A 23,302-nucleotide genomic window follows, 5' to 3' on the forward strand; every position below is an offset into this window, starting at 1 on the left:
ATATTTTTTACCTTCACATGGACTCTAGCCACTAGCCAGTCAACCCACAATAGCATTCACGGATGTAGTTCAATAATCCATACAGTAAAGGCCCAATCCTCTCGTCCTCCTCTATGTATAGTGGAGGTGAGTCTGTATTGAAAACATCCACTATTATGGCCATGCAACACTTGTATCGTGTATATTCTGTAGATACAACAGTAGTTGTAGCTCGCGCTCTGAGCAGTCTCTGAAGGCATGGAAGCTCTGCCTGCTCACTTATAAGGCCGCTCTGCGGAAAGCCCGAACTAGATACTATTCAAATCTAATAGAAGTAAACAAAAATAACCCCAGATTTCTGTTCAGCACTGTAGCCAGGCTGACAAACTCCCACACTGCTAATGAGTCTCTTATCCCCTCGAACATTAGTTGTGATGACTTTCTTCAATTCTTCGATTACAAAATTACAACCATTAGAGACAAAATCAACAAAGCTACTCCAAAAATCAGCTCTGAGCTAATCCAGTCTGTAATGCCAATATCCCACATGGATCCTCTAATAATATTAGATAAATTTACTCCTGTTGATGAGGTGGAGATTACCTCAGCCATCATGTCATCCAAACCATCAACCTGTTTGCTCGACCCTATTCCAATCAGACTCCTAAAAGAAGCCCTACCCCTAATAATAGATTCCATAATAAATATGTTGTTAGAAAATGGCTACGTTCCTCAGTCCTTTAAGTATGCTGTGATTAAACCCCTTTTGAAAAAACCTAACCTAAATCCTGATGAACTAGTCAACTATAGACCTATCTCTAATCTTCCCTTCCTCTCAAAAATTCTAGAACGAGTGGTGGTGAAACAGCTCTGCCGCCACCTGCAGGACAATAATATATTTGAAAAATTTCAATCTGGATTCAGAGCTCACCACAGCACAGAGACTGCACTGCTTAAAGTAACAAATGACTTACTACTAGCTGCTAATAGCGGGCTGGCTTCAGTCCTGGTCCTACTGGACCTCAGTGCAGCGTTTGACACCATTGATCACAATATTCTACTGCAGAGGTTAGAATGTGACATTGGAATCAGAGGGACCACCCTCAAATGGTTTAAATCCTATCTATCAGATAGGTACCAGTTTGTTAGTATAAACCAGAGCACCTCTCCCTGTTCTAAAGTAGCCTGTGGTGTTCCACAAGGATCTGTGCTTGGTCCAATCCTATTTACTCTGTATATGTTGCCATTGGGTAACATTATCAGGAAACATGGCATTAATTTTCACTGCTATGCTGATGACACTCAGCTGTACTTATCAATGAAACCAAATCAGACTGATCAAATAGATAAACTCAGTGCCTGTGTGAAGGACATCAAAACCTGGATGACCTTGAATTACCTGCTCTTAAATCCTGAAAAAACAGAGGTCATTGTCGTTGGTCCCAAAGGTCAAAGAGATTCTCTGTCGGACCAGATAATCTCACTCGACAATGTGAGTATAGCTTCTAGCCCTACTGTAAAAAATCTTGGAGTCCTATTTGATCAAAATCTCTCATTCACAGCCCATATAAACCATCCATCCATCCATCCATTTTCTTCCGCTTATCCGGGGCCGGTTCGCGGGGGCAGCAGTCTAAGCAGGGACTCCCAGACTTCCGTCACCCCGGACACGTCCTCCAGCTCCTCCGGTGGGACCCCAAGGTGTTCCCAGGCCAGCCGAGAGACATAGTCCCTCCAGCGTGTCCTGGGTCTTCCCCGGGGCTCCTCCCGGTGGGACATGCCCAGAACACCTCCCTAGGGAGGCGTCCAGGAGGCATCCTGAGCAGATGCCGGAGCCACCTCAGCTGGTTCCTCTCAACGTGTAGGAGCAGCGGCTCTACTCCGAGCTCCTCCCGTGTGACCGAGCTCCTCACCCTATCCCTCTGCCGGCCACTCTGCCGAGGAAGCCCATTTCGGCCGCTTGTATCCGCGATCTTGTCCTTTCGGTCATTACCCAGAGCTCATGACCATAGGTGAGGGTAGGAACGTAGATTGACTGGTAAATCGAGAACTTCGCCTTCCGGCTCAGCTCCTTCTTTACCACAACGGACCGATACAGCGACCGCATCACTGCAGACGCTGCACCTATCCGCCTGTCAATCTCACGCTCCATCCTTCCCTCACTCGTGAACATGACCCCGAGATACTTGAACTCCTCCACTTGGGGCAGAGACTCTCCACCCACCCGGAGAGAGCAAACCACCTTTTTCCGGTCAAGAACCATGACCTCGGATTTGGAGGAGCTGATTCTCATCCCAGCCGCTTCACACTCAGCTGCAAACCGCCCCAGTGCCTGCTGCAGGTCCTGGCTCAAAGAAGCCATCAGGACAACATCATCTGCAAACAGCAGAGATGAAATCCTGTGGTTCCCAAACCAGGCCCCCTCCGGCCCCTGGCTGTGCCTAGAAATTCTGTCCATAAATATAATGAACAGAACCGGTGACAAAGGGCAGCCCTGGCGGAGTCCAACATGCACCGGGAACAGGTCTGACTTACTGCCGGCAATGCGAACACAGCTCCTGCTCCGGTCATACAGGGACCGGACAGCCCTTAGCAAAGAGCCCCGGACCCCATACTCCCAGAGCACCCCCCAAAGGACACCACGAGGGACACGGTCGAATGCCTTCTCCAGATCCACAAAACACATGTGGACTGGTTGGGCATACTCCCATGAGCCCTCGAGGACCCGATGGAGAGTATAGAGCTGGTCCAGTGTTCCACGACCAGGACGAAAACCACACTGCTCCTCCTGAATCCGAGGTTCGAGTATCGGTCGGATTCTCCTCTCCAGTACCCTGGAATAGACCTTACCGGGAAGGCTGAGGAGTGTGATTCCCCTGTAATTGGAACACACCCTCCGGTCCCCCTTCTTATACAGAGGGACCACCACCCCGGTCTGCCATTCCACAGGTACTGTCCCCGACCGCCACGCGATGTTGCAGAGACGTGTCAGCCAAGACAGCCCCACAACATCCAGAAACTTGAGGTACTCAGGACGAATCTCATCCACCCCCGGAGCCTTGCCACCGAGGAGCTTGCCAACCACCTCAGTGACTTCAGCCAGGGTGATGGATGAGTCCGCCTCTGGGTCCCCAGTTTCTGCTTCCTCCTTTGAAGACGTGACAGTGGGATTGAGGAGATCCTCAAAGTATTCCTTCCACCGCCCGACAACATCCCCAGTCGAGGTCAGCAGCTCTCCACCCGCACTGTAAACAGTGTTGGTGAAGCACTGCTTCCCCCTCCTGAGGCGTCGGACGGTTTGCCAGAATCTCTTTGAGGCCGTCCGATAGTCCTCCTCCATGGCCTCCCCGAACTCCTCCCAACCCCGAGTTTTTGCCTCTGCGACTGCCCGAGCCGCGGCACGCTTGGCCCGCCGGTACTCATCGGCTGCCTCAGGAGTCCCACGAGCCAACAAGGCTAGATAGGACTCCTTCTTCAGCTTGATGGCATCCCTTACTTCTGGTGTCCACCACCAGGTTCAGCGATTGCCGCCGCGACAAGCACCACAGACCTTACGACCACAGCTACGAGCAGCCGCATCGACAATAGAGGTGGAGAACATGGCCCACTCGGAGTCCATGTCTCCAACCTCCCCCGGGATCAGGGAGAAGCTCTCCCGGAGGTGGGAGTTGAAGACCCCCCTGACAGAGGGCTCCGCCAGACCTTCCCAGCAGACCCTCACAATGCGCTTGGGCCTGACAGATCTGTCCGGCTTCCTCCTCTGCCAGCGGATCCAACTCACCACCAGGTGGTGATCAGTTGACAGCTCAGCCCCTCTCTTCACCCGAGTGTCCAAGAAACGCGGTCGGAGGTCAGATGACACGACAACAAAGTCGATCATCGACCTCTGACCTAGATTGTCCTGGTGCCACGTGCACCGATGGACACCCTTGTGCTCGAACATGGTGTTTGTTATGGACAAGCTGTGACTAGCACAGAAGTCCAATAACAAAACACCGCTCGGGTTCAGATCGGGGAGGCCGTTCCTCCCAATCACGCCCCTCCAAGTGTCACTGTCGTTACCCACATGGGCGTTGAAGTCTCCCAGGAGAACAACGGAGTCCCCGGTTGGTGCACTGTCTAGTACCCCTCCCAGGGACTCCAAGAAGGCCGGGTACTCTGCACTGCTGTTTGGCCCGTAGGCCGACACAACAGTGAGAGACCTGTCCCCGACCCGAAGGCGCAGGGACGCGACCCTCTCGTTCACCGGAGTGAACCCCAACACGCAGCGGCTGAGCTGTGGGGCAATAAGCAAGCCCACCCCAGCTCGCCGCCGCTCCCCGCGGGCAACGCCAGAGAAATGGAGAGTCCAACCCCTCTCAAGAAGGTGGGTTCCAGAGCCCAAGCTGTGCGTGGAGGTGAGGCCGACTATATCTAGCCGGTAACGCTCAACCTCCCGCACAAGCTCAGGCTCCTTCCCCCCAGCGAGGTGACATTCCACGTCCCCAGAGCTAGTCTCCATGTCCGGAGATCCGGTCGTCGAGGTCCCCGCCTTTGACTGGCGCCCGGATCTCTCTGCACCCGCCCCATATAAACCTAGCTTGTAAAACCGCATACTTTCACCTGCGAAATATAACTAAAATTAGAAATATTTTACCTAAAAACGATGCTGAAAAACTCATCCATGCATTTGTTACTTCCAGACTTGATTACTGTAATTCTCTGCTCGCCGCCTGCCCCAAAAGTACTATAGGAGCCTCCAGTTGGTGCAAAATGCAGCGGCCAGAGTCCTAACAGGAACTAAACGAAGAGACCACATCAGTCCTGTACTAAAATATCTGCACTGGCTTCCTGTCGAGCTTAGAATCAAATTCAAAGTCCTCCTCCTGACATACAAAACTCTAAACGGTATGGCCCCATCCTATCTGCAAGATGCTATTGTCCCGTACCAGCCAAACAGAGCACTCCGCTCTCAGAATGCAGGACTATTAGTGGTTCCTAGAGTGTCCAAAAGTACAGTGGGAGGGAGAGCATTCAGTTACCAAGTGCTATGGAATCAACTCCCTGCTGATGTTAAACAGACCCCCACAGTCTCAGTCACAGTGTATTTAAGACCAGGCTTAAAACCTTCCTCTTCGGTTAGGGACATTAAAACCGTAGGAGATAACTAGCTGGGGGAAGTATGGCAACCTGAGCACTATCCTTTGCTTTGTCCTATTTTCTCATCAGCAATGCTATTCACATGTTGTCCCCTGTCCCACTCCCCCTGTGGAGTGTATCTCTTTCAGATGCCCCGATGACAGCTGGACCCTCTCCTCCTCCCCGCCTGGCCCTCCTCCTCGCCTGGCTCTCCTCCTCCTCGCCTGGCTCTCCTCCTCCTCATCTGGTCTTCCTCCTCCTCGCCTGGCCGATTTTTCTTGTTTTGTCTGATTTTTCCTGTTGTTTTGTTTTTGTGTGTAGGCAGCACGGTGGCTGAGTGGCAACACTCTTGCCTCACAGCAAGAGGGTTTGGTTGCATCCCCGGGTCGCCAGGCCTTTCTGTGTGGAGTTTTTCATGTTTCTCCCCGTGTCTGGATGGGTTTCCTCTGGGTACTCTGGTTTCCCCCATCAACCAAAACATGAACGCCCTTCGAGACAACTGTTGTTGTGATTTTGGGCGTTACAAAAATTAATGAATTGAATTGAATTGAAATAGTTAACAGTAGTAACAGTGGTAACAGTAGATAGGTAACAATAGTAGGTAACAGTGTACAGTGCAGATCCGTGGAAAGGTGAGTCAGCTTTTCTTGAACCATTTTGTTTTGCACTTTACAGCTAAATTTGTTTTTCTGGTCAGGTCCTACGTTCAGCCTATTTTCAAGCTCAGCAAATAACAACTCTGATTCTTGGGCCGTTTGTATGGAAATGGAGCTCCCATGATGGTGGTTTTGTTGTGGTGCATTCTTTAAAAGCATTTAAGGCCGCAGCAACCATGAGCGATGATGTCATTCGGATATAGCATTCTTCTCTCCCCATTCATTCCTGCGCTATCTGTCCTCCGTCCTATTCTGTGCATTTCTTTGCATATGCGGTTGCTTTCTCTTGCCTTGCCAGTTTATAATGTGTCCCTGAAGGTACATTCTACACAAGCTGACATTAATCCTTCAATATCTCTCTTTTTCCCTCACTTACTTCGCTCCCTCTCTGTCTCTCCATCTTTCTCCCCCTTTACTCCATCTCTCTCTGCCTCCCTCCATTTCTCTCTCTGTCTCTCCCAACTCACTGTGCCTTCCCTTTTCTTTATCTTATTGTATCTCTCTCCATCTTTCTCCCCCTTTACTCCATCTCTCTCTGCCTCCCTCCATCTTTCTCTCCCTGTCTTTCTCTCCTCTCTTACATTCTATCTCTCTCTCACACTGTGTCCCGCTCTCTCCCTCCCTCTCTCATTCTTTCTCCCCCCCTCGAGCCCCTCTTACGCCTTCTCTGTCTCCTGCCATCTCTCTTCCCCTTTCTCTATCTTATTGTATCTCTCTGTCTTTATCTCCCTTCCTCTTCCTCTCACTCTGCCTCTCTTTCTGTCTGTCTTTCTTTCCCCTGTGTCCGCTGAAGGCTGTGAGTCACGAGGGACACAACGGGCCGAGCAGAGCAAGCTGCACCTCGAGGGTCAATGCTAGTTCAAGCTTTCTCGGAAAGGCCAGAAATAAACTTTTGAACAAATACAAGAGCACATACACAAACTGGCACAGCCCCAACAAAATGAAAACCAAAAAATAAAACAATAAAAAATGTCCACTCTGAGATGGTTTGAACAAGACCAGAATAAACAAAGCCCTGTCAAACATAGTGAGTGTTTTCACATTTCTGAGGCGGGAGCTCGAGCGACGTGGGGTGTGGGATTGCTTTGGTAAAGGGACTGGACTTAGGAGATGAGAATGGAGCAGAGAAAATTACATTTGTGGTAAGGTTGTGGGTAGGTGGACTCTCTCATATTTCATTTATCTTTATTTACACAGGGACGGCCCATTAGGAGCCCTCAGACTCTTCTTTTCATGGGCACCCTGTTTAAAATACAGAAAAATACCAACAAATAACTACATATGTCCATTTAAAACATTAAAAACACGAGCAACATAAATAAAATGTTTATCACCAGATTATTAAAGTGCATGTGTGGCTTCAGTGTGTCCACTTTTGCGTGTCCTTGAAATGTATTCAATTTTTTTGGGAAGCAAAATAACCGAAAGCTTTTATCCCATTTCAGTTTTAGTGGGGCCAGTTTTTAGACTTTGACAATGATGGGATCTTGTATTGAAAGTTCCTGTATGAAAGTTCAACAAACAAGTGAGATATCCAGTCTGTCAAGTAGACCCTTATAAATCAATTTTATACAGTGTTGTTCTCTTCTGACAGATAGCGATGGCCAACCTGCTTTTTCATAGAGTGTACAGTGATGGGGTTTAAATTCATCGCCTGTTATAAAATGAAAGACTGAGGGAAAGAGTGAATCTAAAGGTTTCAAAGTAGAGGGTGAAGTTTGCATCTATATTATATCGCCATAATCTAGTACAGAAATAAAGGTTGCTTGAACAATGTCTTCTCTGTAATTCATTGGTTCATGGTTGGAGCTGGTAGCAACTATGGGCCTTTAAATGTAGACAGACTATGGGCAATTACTACAGCAGTCTCTCACACGCCTGACACTTGAAACATACAGGCACCAGGCAGATTACATGTCAGATCTCTGAAGAGGTGACCCCGCACACTCTGAGAATGCGTGTTTTTTCAAGCAATTTTTTTTCTAACAATAAAAAGAACAAACTGAGAGATGGACAAGTGATCCAAACTGAGGGATGAAAAGGTCGAGGACAGACCAGAAAAGTTAGTTCAAAGTGAAAAAAGAAAGAATGAATTTAAATCTAACTCTAACAGCTTTACAACACCTTTTCCACTAAGAAAAGTGGCTCACCCCTGATCAACCAATCAACTCTCATCCCAAAATGTCATATAGTGACTCACGTGGCTCAAGTTTGCAATAAATAAAATATTTTCTAATTAGATAAAGACAATGTTACTTGTCTGCTTTTTGTCAGAAAGTTTTGCTTTTACAATATATTTTCTGGGAGGTACAACAGAATTGAGTGATTCAGTGCAGTACTTCAGCTTTAAGAGCCATGAAACATATATAATTCAGAAGTGACAGAAGTGACACAGACTGTTCTCTCTCTGAGTGGTTCAGTTGGGGTTTTGAGGCATGTGCTGCACACAGGGAGTGTTTCTCATTGGGAGACCAGCACAGGTCAAGGTGACTGTGGTGCTTTGTATTGCTTTAGTGAAGGCAGCACAGCACAGCAGCTCCGGACGCAGCTGCAAAAATTGCATTTGTCAACGTGTGTGAAACTCTATTCTTCTTGTGAGGCGCTTTAAAACGATTCGCTGTTCTCCTTCCTGGCTCACCGCCTTTGATCTTCTCAGACAATATCCAGGGGCAACGCCCAAGACACTGTGCATTCATATCAGAGGGGCATATTTCCCCAGAGACTGGAGGAAATGAGAGGGGGGTTCTGCAGGAGGGAGGAGGAGCACACCTCGGGGCTGTCTCTACCTGAACAGGTGCAAATCCCTGTGTTTGCGCGGGCACAGGTCGACATGAGAATGCAGATCTGTAGAACATGAGGGATTTCAATAAATTACTGATATACTGCAAGATCTGGGTCAAGACCAGCAAACACTCTTTGCCCTAATCTTATGTTTATTATAAAAGAGACATATTTGCAAATTTCACTTTTAAGAACTTTTAGCCATATCATAGTTGTTCCCTTCTTACTTACCCACTCAAAGTTGTATTTATCGCCATTGCTCAGAAAATTCCTGTTTCCCCCCACCCCCCTAAATGCTGCTTACTGCTTATTTCATTCTCAGTTTATCTGTACCATTTTAGATCAGTATTTAAAATGTTCAAATATAAAACCATGATCCAGAGATGTCCTTGACTATAACTTTAAGCTGTATCAGACAAAAGAACAATATGTCCTATTTAAATGAAATTGACACTTCTTAATGTGCTGTTTTGTGTGTTTCTTTTAAAAAGAAGTAAAAGGGTAAAAAGCTATCAAAAAATTCTAAATTTAATACAAATTCAGACATGTTTGGTTCATCTGGTACAAAGTTCAGAAAAAGTACATTAGCAAACTGACTTTGATTTCAGCCTGGTGTCATTTGTTGTCTCTCTTACTAGTTTCCAGTCAACTCACTCTCACATGTTCCAAAGTATGTGAACTTCAGCTTGTGAATTTGTTTCATAGCAAATGATGTGTACAGTTCATCACGATTAATGTAAAAAAAAAAAGTCAACTAATTTTCCCAAATTGAACAATGACATTTAGTTTGCTTGATACCATTTGAAAGAGGTTTTAACCATAGACTGTATAAAGAAGTGGACTAAAGGAGTGTGATGTCACCCATAGCATTTGGCTTCAGTCAAATAAAGCTCATCGAGGTGCAAACTTGGAGCTGAGTTCCATATTTGGAGTATCATCGCAACCGAAAAGTCAATCCGGAGCAAGGCTGTTGAAGGTAACGTCCCTTTCTGCCCACACTGCTGGTTTAGAAAGATGTAGGCGCTTATCGATATTTTCAGTCCAACATGTTACTAACACTAGCTGGAGTAACCTGGAGGAAAGAAAGCGCCTGATTTTTCTGTTATTAATGTTAATATTTTTTCATCTAGGGACACAATAGAACAATTAGAATACCTAGATCATATAGAGGAGGTTAATATGAACATTTTAAGACCAAAATGACAAGACTGACAGCAGCAGTGATGGAGCGAGCAGTTTTCAATATAAAATAAATTGGAGCCAGAGTTGATGGATGCAGAACTGTGCTCAAAATCACTTCCTATTTGAAATGCAGCTGCTTGTAGGTTAGCTATGTCCATTTATATATATAGTCTATGGATTTAACACAAGTTTTAAAAGTCATATTTAGCAGCTTAGGTTTTTTTCTGGTGTATTCTTCATTCAATATTGAGCTGCAGCCTAGAGAAGTAAATGGCAAACTGCATGTTTAATAACTTGATTCATTCCGCTAATGTGAATGCATTTAAAATTATGTATGCATTTAATTCTGAATCATAGAAATAAACGTACTCACAGTGATGCAATGTCGTATGGAATCTCATGAGCCTGTACTTAAAATTGTGCTTCGTCGCCAACTTAACCTGATAGAACTGGAGTAACATAGGCAGTCTATTATTTCCTAAGATGAGCCATTGACATCAGTGTTTTACTCCCAGTATGTGAGCCCACTACTGAACCTCATTTAAAAGTATATCCGCATAAAAGAAGCACATTTTATCAGAAATCTCACTCCGCTCTCCCGATAAGGGGTTTGGAGAGGCGGGCCGGCTACCAGTCAATTTCTAACACTCCCAACATTTGTAATTCCTCTTAACACAGCAGCATGAGGCCTGTCAGATAATATCGAATCCCCCGTCTCCATACACTCCCATTATACATGGTGCCCTCTACACCAGCATACATGGAGGAGAATGGGAAATCTATGCATACTTCAAAGCATCTTAATCTCACCTGACATTATATCGATATATTTCAAAACGCATTCATCAAAACCTGCATGTGGGAATATGTGGAGACTTTACCCGACAACTACGAAAATCACACTTTTCTTTGTCATTTCTATTAAGGTCATAGAATTGGTTATGGTTTGATCAACGTCACCTGCTCAAGTTTGTAAATAGTTGATAAATCTTTAATCTCAGGCTTGAGACTGAGTAACAGAGCCGGCCAACGAAGGCAAGCGTTAGATCTCCAGAGTGAGGTTTTTATAGTGAGAAGAGTGCTCCAATATTAGATTCAGCAGTTAAGCATTAGACTGAGTAATATCGTGTCACCCTCCACCAGAAGCTTGTTCAAGAAGAGCCAATAATATCTGAATTATGCTGCGCAGAAATCCACTTGTATTGACTACCACTATAATTACATTTTATGGCTGTAATGGAGCAATGCACAGTTATAGACGTACTATAGAGACAATCTAATACAGCCCCTATTCATGAATACATATATGAAAATGAGAAAATGGGATTTGTAGTTTTAGTTCATTTTGTAGAGTGCATGGTCGGAGCGGTTGGAGTTTCTACGTCTAAACAAGGAGGTTCAGTTCAGTTCAGTTTATTTGTCATTGTCACAAAAGAACAACGAAATTGTGTTTGGAGCATCCCATAAAGTGCATAAATAATAAATACCCTTAAACCCCAGTGTAAACATTGACCCAGTGTGGCTTCAGTACAACAGGTTGTGGGTTCAGACTGGGTGACATAAAGCAAATGACAGGTTAAATGGTTCTTTTGACTGAAACATAGTTAACGTTGCTATATGCAAGAGTTTGCTAAAAATGTCGCTAAGTTTTTATTTTGTAGATGTTCATTTTGGTGAGGTTTATTATTTTGGACACGGGCAGTAGCTGTGACATACATAGAGGTAATTCCATGACTGTGTCTAAATAACATAATAATTATGATTAGACTAATCAAAATGAATGGCATCACCTTTATTTTGTTAAAGAAAGCTTCAGACTTCCAGAACAATACCTTCCTTGCACATTAATTGACAGTAGACTTATTACGTTTTTGAGCACATGAACTGTATTTTTGTACTTTTCTTTCAACTTTTTTCACCACAAACTGCCACTTAACTGATGTAAAACTATGATAAATATGTACAACATCTACCATAGGCTGACCAGATTTTCAAAATTAAAAACTGGGACACACCTGGGCTAGGATGGTTGGTATAAATAAAATAGTGAAAGGAGCACGTAACATTGTCTATTCTTGACTCACCTATGGGTCAGTATTTAATCTGAGGGATTTTTTTTTTTTTACCTTATGATCATTTTCAATTTTCAATTTCAATTTTTTGTTTGTATTTTGACTAAACAAATGAGAATATATTCCCCTCATTACTGTCTTCAATTAGTTTGAAAAACTAATTGAGGACAGTAAAAACTAACCAAACATTCTTAACACTGTATCAAATGTAAGGCATAAATGCAAAATATATACACTGCCAGTCAAAAGTTTGGATATCAAATATATATATATATATATATATATATATATATGAAATTAGATTTCAGTGACAAATTTCAATTAATCATCGGGCACACACCGGCATCAGTGTGAAAGATGTCTACGATATAGGCCTTGTAATTACACTGGCTATTGCACACTCTTTTATGGCTTAAACCCATTATAAGCTAATTCAGATTTTAATTTTAATGTTCTTATTTAATATCATTACAAATGTACTTTAAAAAAAAAAAAAAAAAAAAAAAAAAAATATATATATATATATATATATATATATATATATATATATATATATATATATATATATATATATATATATATATATATATATATATATATATATATATATATATAAAATGTTGAGAGGATGTGTGTATATATATATATATATATATATATATATATATATATATATATATATATTTTTTTTTTTTTTTTTTTTTAAAGTACATTTGTAATGATATTAAATAAGAACATTAAAATTAAAATCTGAATTAGCTTATAATGGGTTTAAGCCATAAAAGAGTGTGCAATAGCCAGTGTAATTACAAGGCCTATATCGTAGACATCTTTCACACTGATGCCGGTGTGTGCCCGATGATTAATTGAAATTTGTCACTGAAATCTAATTTTATTCCTCCTTTCCTTTAAATGAGCTACAATCTAATTATGGCCTAATGCATAACTTATTAAAATCATTTCTTCAGTGTGTGGTAGCCTGTCAGTCAAATCCCACCTAATAAAAGTGGGATCTAGGAGCTACACTAACTTCTCATTTCAAATGCTAACATATTCTTGTGCACCTTGTTGGGCCTATTTGAATCACACTGCACAAATAAGAATCGCCTAAATAATCCTCTGATCAATTATTACTCAAGCAGGTCTAAAAATTTTAATTCTGTTTGATGGGATGAAATTCCAAGCGGCTCATCTCAGAACATTTGGGAAATTTTCTACAGGATGTGATCACAGTGTGTTCCCGAAAAGGCAATTTTCTACAAAACGCTCACGGGGCAATAATATTCAGCCGGATTTGGGTTATTTCGTGGTGGGGAAAACAAAATAAAACAGAAACCAAAAACCTGAAATGTTTCTAGTGGCTTTGATGTGCGATAATAACAGGCCTGAGGTTTGCATGGGGCTCTGGACACAATCCCAACATGTCTGCTCTAACAATCCCTCAGTCCACATTCATTCTTAATCAGTGCTCGCCTCTCTGTAGGAAAATTGTGAAACTCCAGCCGTGCTCTTGCCAGAATTTGCTTTAATCTAATGATCGTCATTTTTGAGATGAAAGAATTGTCTTTAATCAAGTGATGTTACGTTGGAGTGCTGAAGTGTGGAGTGCAGACGGACACATTATGGACTGAGAGAAAATCTATAGAAAGAAAAGCTTTGAGTTGTACTTTTACTATACATTGCACCATTTTGAAAACATACTTGATTACATTTAATCACATTTTCTGTATTTCAACAACAAGTACACATTTCTATATACACTATATACATTTGACTGGTCTGCTTAAACTGCATTGTGTAGGACTTCAGGGACCGGCCTCCTGCTGGTTCCAGAGTCAGGACTAAACATGGGGGATCAGTGGTTCAGTTTTATGCAGCTAAAACCTGCAACAATCTTCCTGAAGATGTGAGACAGGCCTCTACTTTGACAACATTTAAATCCAGGCTCAAAACAGTTCTGTTTAGCTGTGCATATGACTGAGTTTTTTTTTAATTCTGCACTCTTCTATTTTAATGTTAATTTTATGATGATTATTTGTGATTATTTATGTTTTGATTTGTCCTTCTTATTCTGTAAAGCACTTTGAATTACTTTGTGTATGAACTTTACTATACAAATACATTTGCCTTGCCTTGGTTACATCCAGTGGTGAAACATAACAAAGTAAAGTAGTAAAGTACTGCACTTAACTACACATTTTAGGTATCTGTACTTCACTTAAGTCCATTTTAAAGTAGATAATTTTACTTTTACTTTACTACATCTGACAGGTATCTGTACTTTCTACTCCACCATCTTAAACCATCTTTATTCAATTACCTATTTTTTCCAAACTATACGTCGCTCTGGAGTATAAGTTGCACCAGCAAAAAATAATGCATAATAATGAAGAAAAAACATATATAGTCACACTGGACTATGAGTCGCATTTGAGTCCAAGACCAAAAAGAGACATTTTATCTTTAAAGGCCAGTTATAATATTAGTTAATAATAACAATAATAATAACAATAAAATAGAGAACAACAGGCTGAATAGCAGTACAGCGCACTATTTATTCAACTACATGAAGCATAGACAGAACTGAATACATGTCTAGTATGTTAATGTAAGATATTAACAGTTAATCAGATAACTAAATCATTAAAAAAAAGCTAACAAGTGTACTCTCGATCTCACTCCAAATCACAACACCCACTGAATTCTTCATCCTCAGTGTCTGAACTCAACTCCAGAAGTAGATGAAGCTACTACTTCCTAGAGTGTCCTCGTGCGGTTGTCAGTGTGACAATAACGAAGATGTGAAATTTTAATAATTTTACATATAAGTCACATCTCAGTATAAGTCGTACCCCCGCCCAAACTATGAAAAAAATTGTGGCTTATAGTTCGGAAAATACGGCACATGTATTTTTTGCTTGTTTTTTTTTTTTTTTTTTTGTCTGTAAGTATAATGCATCCAGTGTTTTGTCCGCACCCACCTCTGTATATGCTCATAATAGTGTGACCTCATTACTTCCCCATGTACAGTGTAAGTGAGTGAGAATAGAGGACATATTGGAGGACACGCATACATGCAGTTCCTCACCTGGTCTCTAGGGGGATGTTGCTGTTGAGCACCCAGCTGTTGTGGAGCTGAGCCTGGTCCGAGTTGGAGGTGTTGTCTGCGCTCTGTCCCGTCTGGTTGCTCTGACAACGGGAGGGCATGGTCTTCCTCTGCAGGCTGACCTGGGTGTAGGGTGCGGGGCGTGCACAGGTGCAGGCGTGGGGTGGCGGGGGAGGAGGAGGGAGAGGGCGGAATGTGAACTGGCCGCCGGGGCTGCTGGGTAATTCTGTAAACAAATAAAGGAGACAAAATGCAGTGTTTTGAATATGTCAAAAGTGTCATTCATTTATTACATTACAGGAGGAAGACGGCTATGGTTTACATTGTGAGGTTATTATTTTGTAATACTTTTTTATATGAATAAATCAAAAGCACAAAGTCTCCTTATGTACTGGTCAAAACTACATAGGTATTTATTCAGGTATTTCTTCATAGTAAACACTGTAAAAGGATGCACATCAGTGAAAGACCACATGAACCCTTGCATTGCCATATCCATGGGTTTCAGAATGATGAGAAATTAGGGCTGTTACCATAGTGATTAAAAATTTAAAGGTAGTATACATTTCACAAAATTGACTCTTATTAGTTTTAAGCCATGATAGAATGTTATTACCACCTCAAACACATACCTGAAGTTATGTTTTGTTTCATTCACATGTTTTTTTATTAGTCTGTCTATATCTCCAAAGCTCCAAATGCTCTGTTTCACCTTGTGATGTCATGAAGCAATGGTTTTCAAGTTAACAGCTACATTTTACCTTTAGTTCAGTAGTGATTGGCAATTCCAGGGCTGGAATGATCAAAATGATTCTAGTGTATGGAGTTTAAAACCACACTGGAGCACTTCCTGTATTACCACATAAGGCGGAACAGAGTGTTTTCTGTTTGAGAGAATAGCCTAAATAAGCAGGGTTTGTGTGTTAAACATGTGTGAATGAAACAACATACAACTCCAGATATGTTTTTGATGAAGAACACTGAACACTGTAACATAGATCAGAACATTGACAAATATGGGCCCTTTAAAACTAAATTTCTGTTGCTTAGAACAGTAAGCTGAAACCTTACTTAGTTTCTTGCAAAGTATATTGTCAACAGCACATGATACACTGAGCATCCCTCTGGTTATTTTTACCCATAGCAACAGTCAGGTCCTTAGTCCCTTAGTGTGTAGCCAGTCCATTAAAACATTATGTAAGTGTACGTAACACAGTGAAGTGCCTTACTGTGCGAGCTGTTTCGCAAGGCCAGATTGGACAGCTAAAGTAATGCCAAACTGTATCTTTATATTGGGGAAGCGGTGTCCAAAACCCTTAACCGGGCAGCTAAGACTTGTGGGTAAGCGCACATTCGCAATATATAGGGAGCAGAGGAGAGGGGAGGGGAGAAATAAACAGGCTTTATTAGGCGGGCACAGCTATAAATTAGGAATAAAAGTGGCGCGTTAGTTGACAGTTTATTGTTATTACACTGATTGAGGCACATAAATCAGGTGAAAGAGTCCCTGTCTAGTACCTTTCCCTGCCTACCTGCTTTGATACACTTCCAGCCCTCCCTATAAATAGCTTCTTGGCCGCTTGCTACACTGAGCAGTCTTTAAAAGGCTAACAGCGCTGGCCTAATCTGCAGCCGCCAGCCCAAACTAGCCTTGTGATGTTTATTATGAGATCTGTAGCTGAACCAAATGAGCTAGCCAGTTGTAACGCACACACTCGGCTAACCTCAGGGTCCAACTCCTCGCTCAATCATCTATCATTCCCTTTCACGCTAGCGCCTTCCTCCGCCGGGCTCTCCGTTCCCGCTGCTCCTCTCTCTGTGTTCTGATTTCTAAAAGGTTGCACCCGCTAATTACAATATGTCAGTACAGCTTGGTATTCAGTGCGCGTCAAGCATTCATTCTAGATTTATGTATTTATTTTCGATTTGCGGTGTTAAAAGCCGTTAAACAATTGACAAGCCAAATCCAGTGCGTCATAAGAATTTGTCTTTTGCATCAACAGTCCAGTCCACATTCATTTATACCGAAGTGAAAGCTGGAAGTGTGTGAGGAGATGATAACGCTGAGAAGGATTGCCTCATCTGTGTGTTGGAGGTCTGCTTTATGTAACTATGCAGTTTCAATATGCAGCATGTTTGGGTCGCTTTTAACTGCTTCATAATAACAAGACCATTTTTGTATGTTTAAATTCAAGGGATTCATTATTTTTGAATGAGTAAATGCCTCCAAAACTACAATTACACTACAATATTGCTACTGCGTTACTAACACTAACACTGTGATTACTTCTACACTGTGAGTATTACAGCAACAGCGATGTGCCATACAACTGTATTTGATTTACTTTCTAGTATAATTTGCCAAAAAAAAAACCCAAAAAAAACAAAAACAATTATATATTTGTTACTGAAAAATACAAGTTTATCATTTTGTTTCAAATAGTGCTGTGCTTTTCAACTTAATTTAATTTTGAAATGATAATGATAGTAATTACTTTAATATTACACTGTGGTCTTATACTATCTCTGATATACAGTAGGTCAAGACCATTACTTTTATTTTATTTATTTATTTATTTTCCTAGAATCAATACGTTTCACATGAGTATACAGTTTCGATACAAGTTTTACTATTGATTTGCATCTGGGTATGAATTTCAGTGCCATTTTATATTAAAGGGCGCATATTACGTTATTTTCTGATTTATGTTATAATGTTGTTTCCTTATTAAAAACATGACATCACAAGGTGCAATAGAGCATTTTGAATTTTAAAGATGGAGACAGACTACCGGTAATAACAAAGAGTTACTCAAGCATGTGTGAATGATACAAAATACAACTTCAGGCATGTTTTTGAGGAAGTAACAGCATTCTAACATGCTTAAAGCTCACATGAGTCAGTTTTGTGTAATGTTATTTCACATTGTACTGCACTGGCAGTTGCATTCTCTCTTCTCTCTTCTCTTCTGAGTTGATTCCTTTTAGTGCTAGCGGTACATGCTACCGTATGGCTTGAGTCTGGTCTCATACATGTACATGGCAAATCGTCAATCCCTGAGGACCAACTCTGTGCTGCTGTGTCGACAATAAATGCTACGCTAGCCTCCGAGCTGCACACACACTCACCCAGCCACAGACAGGCAGCAATGGCCCACAACTCTATTTGCTGCCAAAATGTCAGCTGCAATAATTCGGTATCTGGCCCACCTGGGAGATTACCGCAGCCTACCATCTTCAAACGCAGATAACAAGAAGCCAAATGTTTTTTTACGACTATTGCTGTTGGAAAATTGGGAAAAAAGCTCAGAATAAAATTATTTCTGACAATTGGAAAAAAAAAAACACATTACTTTCTGCCATGAATGAAAATTGAACCAGGGAAAGGAAAGACATTCAGGAACCAGTATTGTTGCCATTGTAATAGTAATAATCTACCGTCATGTTTCACACTGGAACACTAAACATACAGCACTGAATTGGTCCAATAAAATGCTCAAACTCTCACAAGCCCAATCATGTCACTTTAGGGACAGGTTGGAAATAAAATGCACAATCATATTATGTTTTATGATTATGTGTACCTGTAACTTCATATTTTAAATATTTACTACTAGTATCAAAAGCACCATTTTGGTCCTCTGTGTACGATATTGGTACCGTGAGTATATGAGGTATGTATGCTTCAAAATGGCCACTCAATACGTTATGTTCTCCATATAATCACTTTCCATTGAATATATATATATATATATATATATATATATATATATATATATATATATATATATATATATATATATATATAATTTGCTTTAATCTATATTGGTTTTTAAATGTATTTTTAATCATTTTACATTGTTTCAATTTGTATTGTTTACGTATGTATGTACGGCAACCTTGAGAGCCTTGAAAGGCGCCTAACAAATAAAATGTATTATTATTATTATTATTATTATTATTATTTAAATTAGATTTGGCAGAAAAGAATACTGAGTTTTAATGTTTTTCATTTATTCTAAACGAAAAAAACGACAGTGACACTTGGAGGGGCGTGATTGGGAAGAACGGCCTCCCTGATCTGGACCCGAGCGGCATTTTTGTTATTGGACTTCTGTGCTAGTCACAGTTTGTACATAACAAACACCATGTTCGAGCACAAGGGTGTCCATCGGTGCACGTGGCACCAGGACACTCTAGGTCGGAGGTCGATGATCGACTTTGTTGTCGTGTCATCTGACCTCCGACCGCGTGTCTTGGACACTCGGGTGAAGAGAGGGGCTGAGCTGCTGGTGAGTTGGGTCCGCTGGCGGAGGAGGAAGCCGGACAGACCTGGCAGACCTAAGTGTATTGTAAGGGTCTGTTGGGAACGCCTGGCAAAGCCCTCTGTCAGAGGGGTCTTCAACTCACTCCTCCGGGAGAGCTTCTCCCTGATCCCGGGGGAGGCTGGAAACCTGGACTCCGAGTGGGCCATGTTCTTCACCTCTATTGTCAATGCGGCCGCTCGTAGCTGTGGTCGTAAGGTCTGTGGTGCTTGTCGTGGCGGCAATCCCCGAACCCGGTGGTGGACACCGGAAGTAAGGGATGCCGTCAAGCTGAAGAAGGAGTCCTATCGAGCCTTGTTGGCTCGTGGGACTCCTGAGGCAGCCGATGAGTACAAGCGGGCCAAGCGTGCCACAGCTCGTGCGGTCAGAGAGGCAAAAACCCGGGGTTGGGAGGAGTTCGGGGAGGCAGTGCTTCACCAACACTGTTTACAGTGCGGGTGGAGAGCTGCTGACCTCGACTGGGGGTGTTGTCGGGCGGTGGAAGGAATACTTTGAGGATCTCCTCAATCCCCCCGTCATGTCTTCCGAGGAGGAAGCAGAGACTGGGGACCTGGAGGCGGACTCATCCATCACCCTGGCTGAAGTCACTGAGGTGGTTAGCAAGCTCCTCGGTGGAAAGGCTCTGGGGGTGGACGAGATCCATCCCGAGTACCTCAAGTCTCTGGATGTTGTGGGACTGTCTTGGCTGACACGTCTCTGCAACATCGTGTGGCAGTCGGGGACAGTACCACTGGAGTGGCAGACCGGGGTGGTGGTCCCTCTGTATAAGAAGGGGGACCGGAGGGTGTGTTCCAATTACAGGGGAATCACACTCCTCAGCCTTCCCGGTAAGGTCTACTCCAGGGTACTGGAGAGGAGAATCCGACCGATAGTCGAACCTCGGATTCAGGAGGAGCAGTGTGGTTTTTGTCCCGGTCGTGGAACACTGGACCAGCTTTATACTCTCCATCGGGTCCTCAAGGGTTCATGGGAGTTTGCCCAACCAGTCCACATGTGTTTTGTGGATTTGGAGAAGGCATTCGACCGTGTCCCTCATGGTGTCCTTTGGGGGGTTCTCCGGGAGTATGGGGTCCGGGGCCCTTTGCTAAGGGCTGTCCGGTCCCTGTATGACCAGGGCAGGAGCTGTGTTCGCATTGCCGGCAGTAAGTCAGAGCTGTTCCCGGTGCATGTTGGACTCCGCCAGGGCTGCCCTTTGTCACCGGTTCTGTTCATTTTATTAATGGACAGAATTTCGAGGCGCAGCCAGGGGCCGGAGGGGGTCTGGTTCGGGAACCACAGGATTTCATCTCTGCTGTTTGCGGATGATGTTGTCCTGATGGCTTCATCGAGCCAGGACCTGCAGCAGGCACTGGGGCGGTTTGCAGCTGAGTGTGAAGTGTCTGGGATGAGAATCAGCTCCTCTAAATCCGAGGCCATGGTTCTCGACCGGAAAAAGGTTGTTTGCCCTCTCCGGGTGGGTGGTGAGTCTCTGCCCCAAGTGGAGGAGTTCAAGTATCTCGGGGTCTTGTTCATGAGTGAGGGAAGGATGGAGCGTGAGATTGACAGGCGGATCGGTGCAGCGTCTGCAGTGATGCGGTCGCTGTATCGGTCCGTTGTGGTAAAGAAGGAGCTGAGCCCAAAGGCAAAGCTCGATTTACCGGTCAATCTACGTTCCTACCCTCACCTATGGACATGAGCTCTGGGTAATGACCGAAAGGACAAGATCGCGGATACCATCGGCCGAAATGGGTTTCCTCCGCAGAGTGGCTGGGCGCACCCTTAGGGATAGGGTGAGGAGCTCAGTCACACGGGAGGAGCTCGTAGTAGAGCCGCTGCTTTGAGAGGAGCCAGCTGAGGTGGCTCAGGCATCTGCTCAGGATGCCTCCAGGACGCCTCCCTAGGGAGGTGTTCTGGGCATGTCCCACCGGGAGGAGGCCCCGGGGAAGACCCAGGACACGCTGGAGGGACTATGTCTTTCGGCTGGCCTGGGAACGCCTTGGGATCCCACCGGAGGAGCTGGAGGACGTGTCCGGGGTGAGGGAAGTTTGGGAGTCCCTGCTTAGACTGCTGCGACCGCGACCCGGCCCCGGATAAGCGGAAGAAAATGGATGGATGGATGGATGGAAATTTTAAGATAAATACGTTGAAGTCTGTACTGTAAAACATCACAGACAATGGAATAACATCTCCATGGTAACCGCCCCCCACCAAAAGTTACATAATGCCCCTCTATTGTGCAAGTCTTTCTTTTTTAACTGATTTCACTCGATTGAGGTGATTGTGCTGTTTTGTTTTGGTTTTTTTGGTTTTTTAAATAGTGTTTTCAAAATGGAAAGTACATTTTAATGTTGCAATGCATGTTTATGTTTATGGTGTTGATTGGTGTGCTCAGCACATGAAAGATCACCCTTATTTCAAAACAAGCCTCCATATTGACTGCACACTGTATTTGTATTGTCCTATTTCAAAAGATGCCACACAACATATGTTTTGGTATTTTGTGCGCATTTGAAAAACAACACAATTATCTTGTCCGTACACATGACATGCCATTACTCACATCACAGCAGTACAGCATCATGCATTTGGTGAAAGGCGTTTTCCACTCCCCCTCCTTGTACTGACTGCATAGACCATCTGTGATCACACGTATATATATAAAATTGGATATTCTTAGTACTCCAAGCATGTACGTGTTCAATAACAACAGCTGAACCTGCCACATAGCAGCTCAATCACATCAGTGGCCTAAGAAAACAGTGTCTAAAGCAGGGGTGCTCAGACTTTTTCAGTATGTGAGCTTCGTTTAAAATGATCAAGTCTGAAAGATCTACCACCTAATACAAAAATGTTAAACATATATTTATTTCTAAATGTATTATGAATTCTTACATGTACAGTGCATTTTGATGTACCTTGCACAATGTCATGAAATAATACTGCACAACACAATTGAACTTCTTACATGTTCATAATTACTTGAATGATGATTACTGCTCTGATGACGTGCACTGAATGGAATCAGTGAGGGATGCATAGTTCGGGCAGTAGCTTCTGACAGCCAGCCAGGAGTAAAAGTGCATTTTTCGTTTGAAAGCGATAACAGAGCTAATCATGTTGATTACGGTTTTGTCTTTTTTTATAGCCATAAAAATCATGTTAAACGAAGTATCAGAATTTACTGCATTTTTTCACACAGCTACTTCTATTTTACACATCCATCCATATTTTTTCTTTTACGCATCGAATAAATGACTGGGAAAATCCCCGCAGCACCGCGCTCTGATTCGTCACCTTCAAGGGACAACAGAGGCAGATTACCGTAATGATGGTAAAATATTTAGATAGCCCCATGTCTCTGCTTTGAGACGCTGTTTGAATTTACATGAGAGCACGACTGGGCGCGTAGTTATGGGCTCGACACACGGGGAGCGACATCGCTCGCTCTCCATTTATTTTCAATGGTACCTGTGCGACACTGCGAAAATCGCTCATCTCTCTCACCTCCGTGACAAGCAAAAGTCGTGCACGTGAAAACCTCACGCTCATGCATGTCGACACACGCGGGCCTGCGACGCGACTAATGAAAGTTGAAAAATTTTCTACTTTTATCGCTGTCGCCTGCACAACAGCCAATCAGCGAGAGTCTTATTGACAAGCCAATCCACTGCCCACTTCAGAAACATCATGGAGGAGAAAATTATACTCACGGTGTCGGATTTCCCAATTCTTTTTGACATCTCAAAGAGACTACCGAGATATATCAAAAAAAGCAGCTGCCTGGGAACTCGTTGGTGCCAGGGTGAATATGAGTACTAAGTTAACATGCGCAAATTTGTTAATTCAGATAAATGGAGGCTAATAACCAATTGTACTAAAGACTGATTCAACATTAAAAAAAATATATTTATTTAAGGTTTTTACATTAAACAGAATTAGCTGCAGAATAGGGTGGACCCAGGGTCGCTTTTTTTTTAGTTTTGTAGAGTGCAACCAATTGTAATATTTTGGTCAAATGAAGCAAAACTTTACGAGATTTCATTTTAGCGTCTTTTTCCCATCTACCGCTATTAACCTCAAAATTCCCTCCAAATAAACAGCCAA

At 43.0% G+C, this 23,302-nt stretch overlaps 1 protein-coding gene across 1 annotated transcript in view; it reads right to left on the bottom strand.

Moving 5' to 3' along the window:
- Nucleotides 1-23,302, bottom strand: part of tenm1 (teneurin transmembrane protein 1) — a 431,225-nt gene that overhangs the window by 263,629 nt on the left and 144,294 nt on the right. Inside the window, exon 4 of the mRNA XM_033974050.2 lies at nt 14,877-15,120. Coding sequence (XP_033829941.1) covers nt 14,877-15,120 — 244 coding nt within the window. The remainder of the gene's footprint in view (nt 1-14,876; nt 15,121-23,302) is intronic.

The sequence above is a fragment of the Periophthalmus magnuspinnatus genome, chromosome 10 (assembly GCF_009829125.3).
Source record: "Periophthalmus magnuspinnatus isolate fPerMag1 chromosome 10, fPerMag1.2.pri, whole genome shotgun sequence".
NCBI lineage: Eukaryota > Metazoa > Chordata > Actinopteri > Gobiiformes > Gobiidae > Periophthalmus > Periophthalmus magnuspinnatus.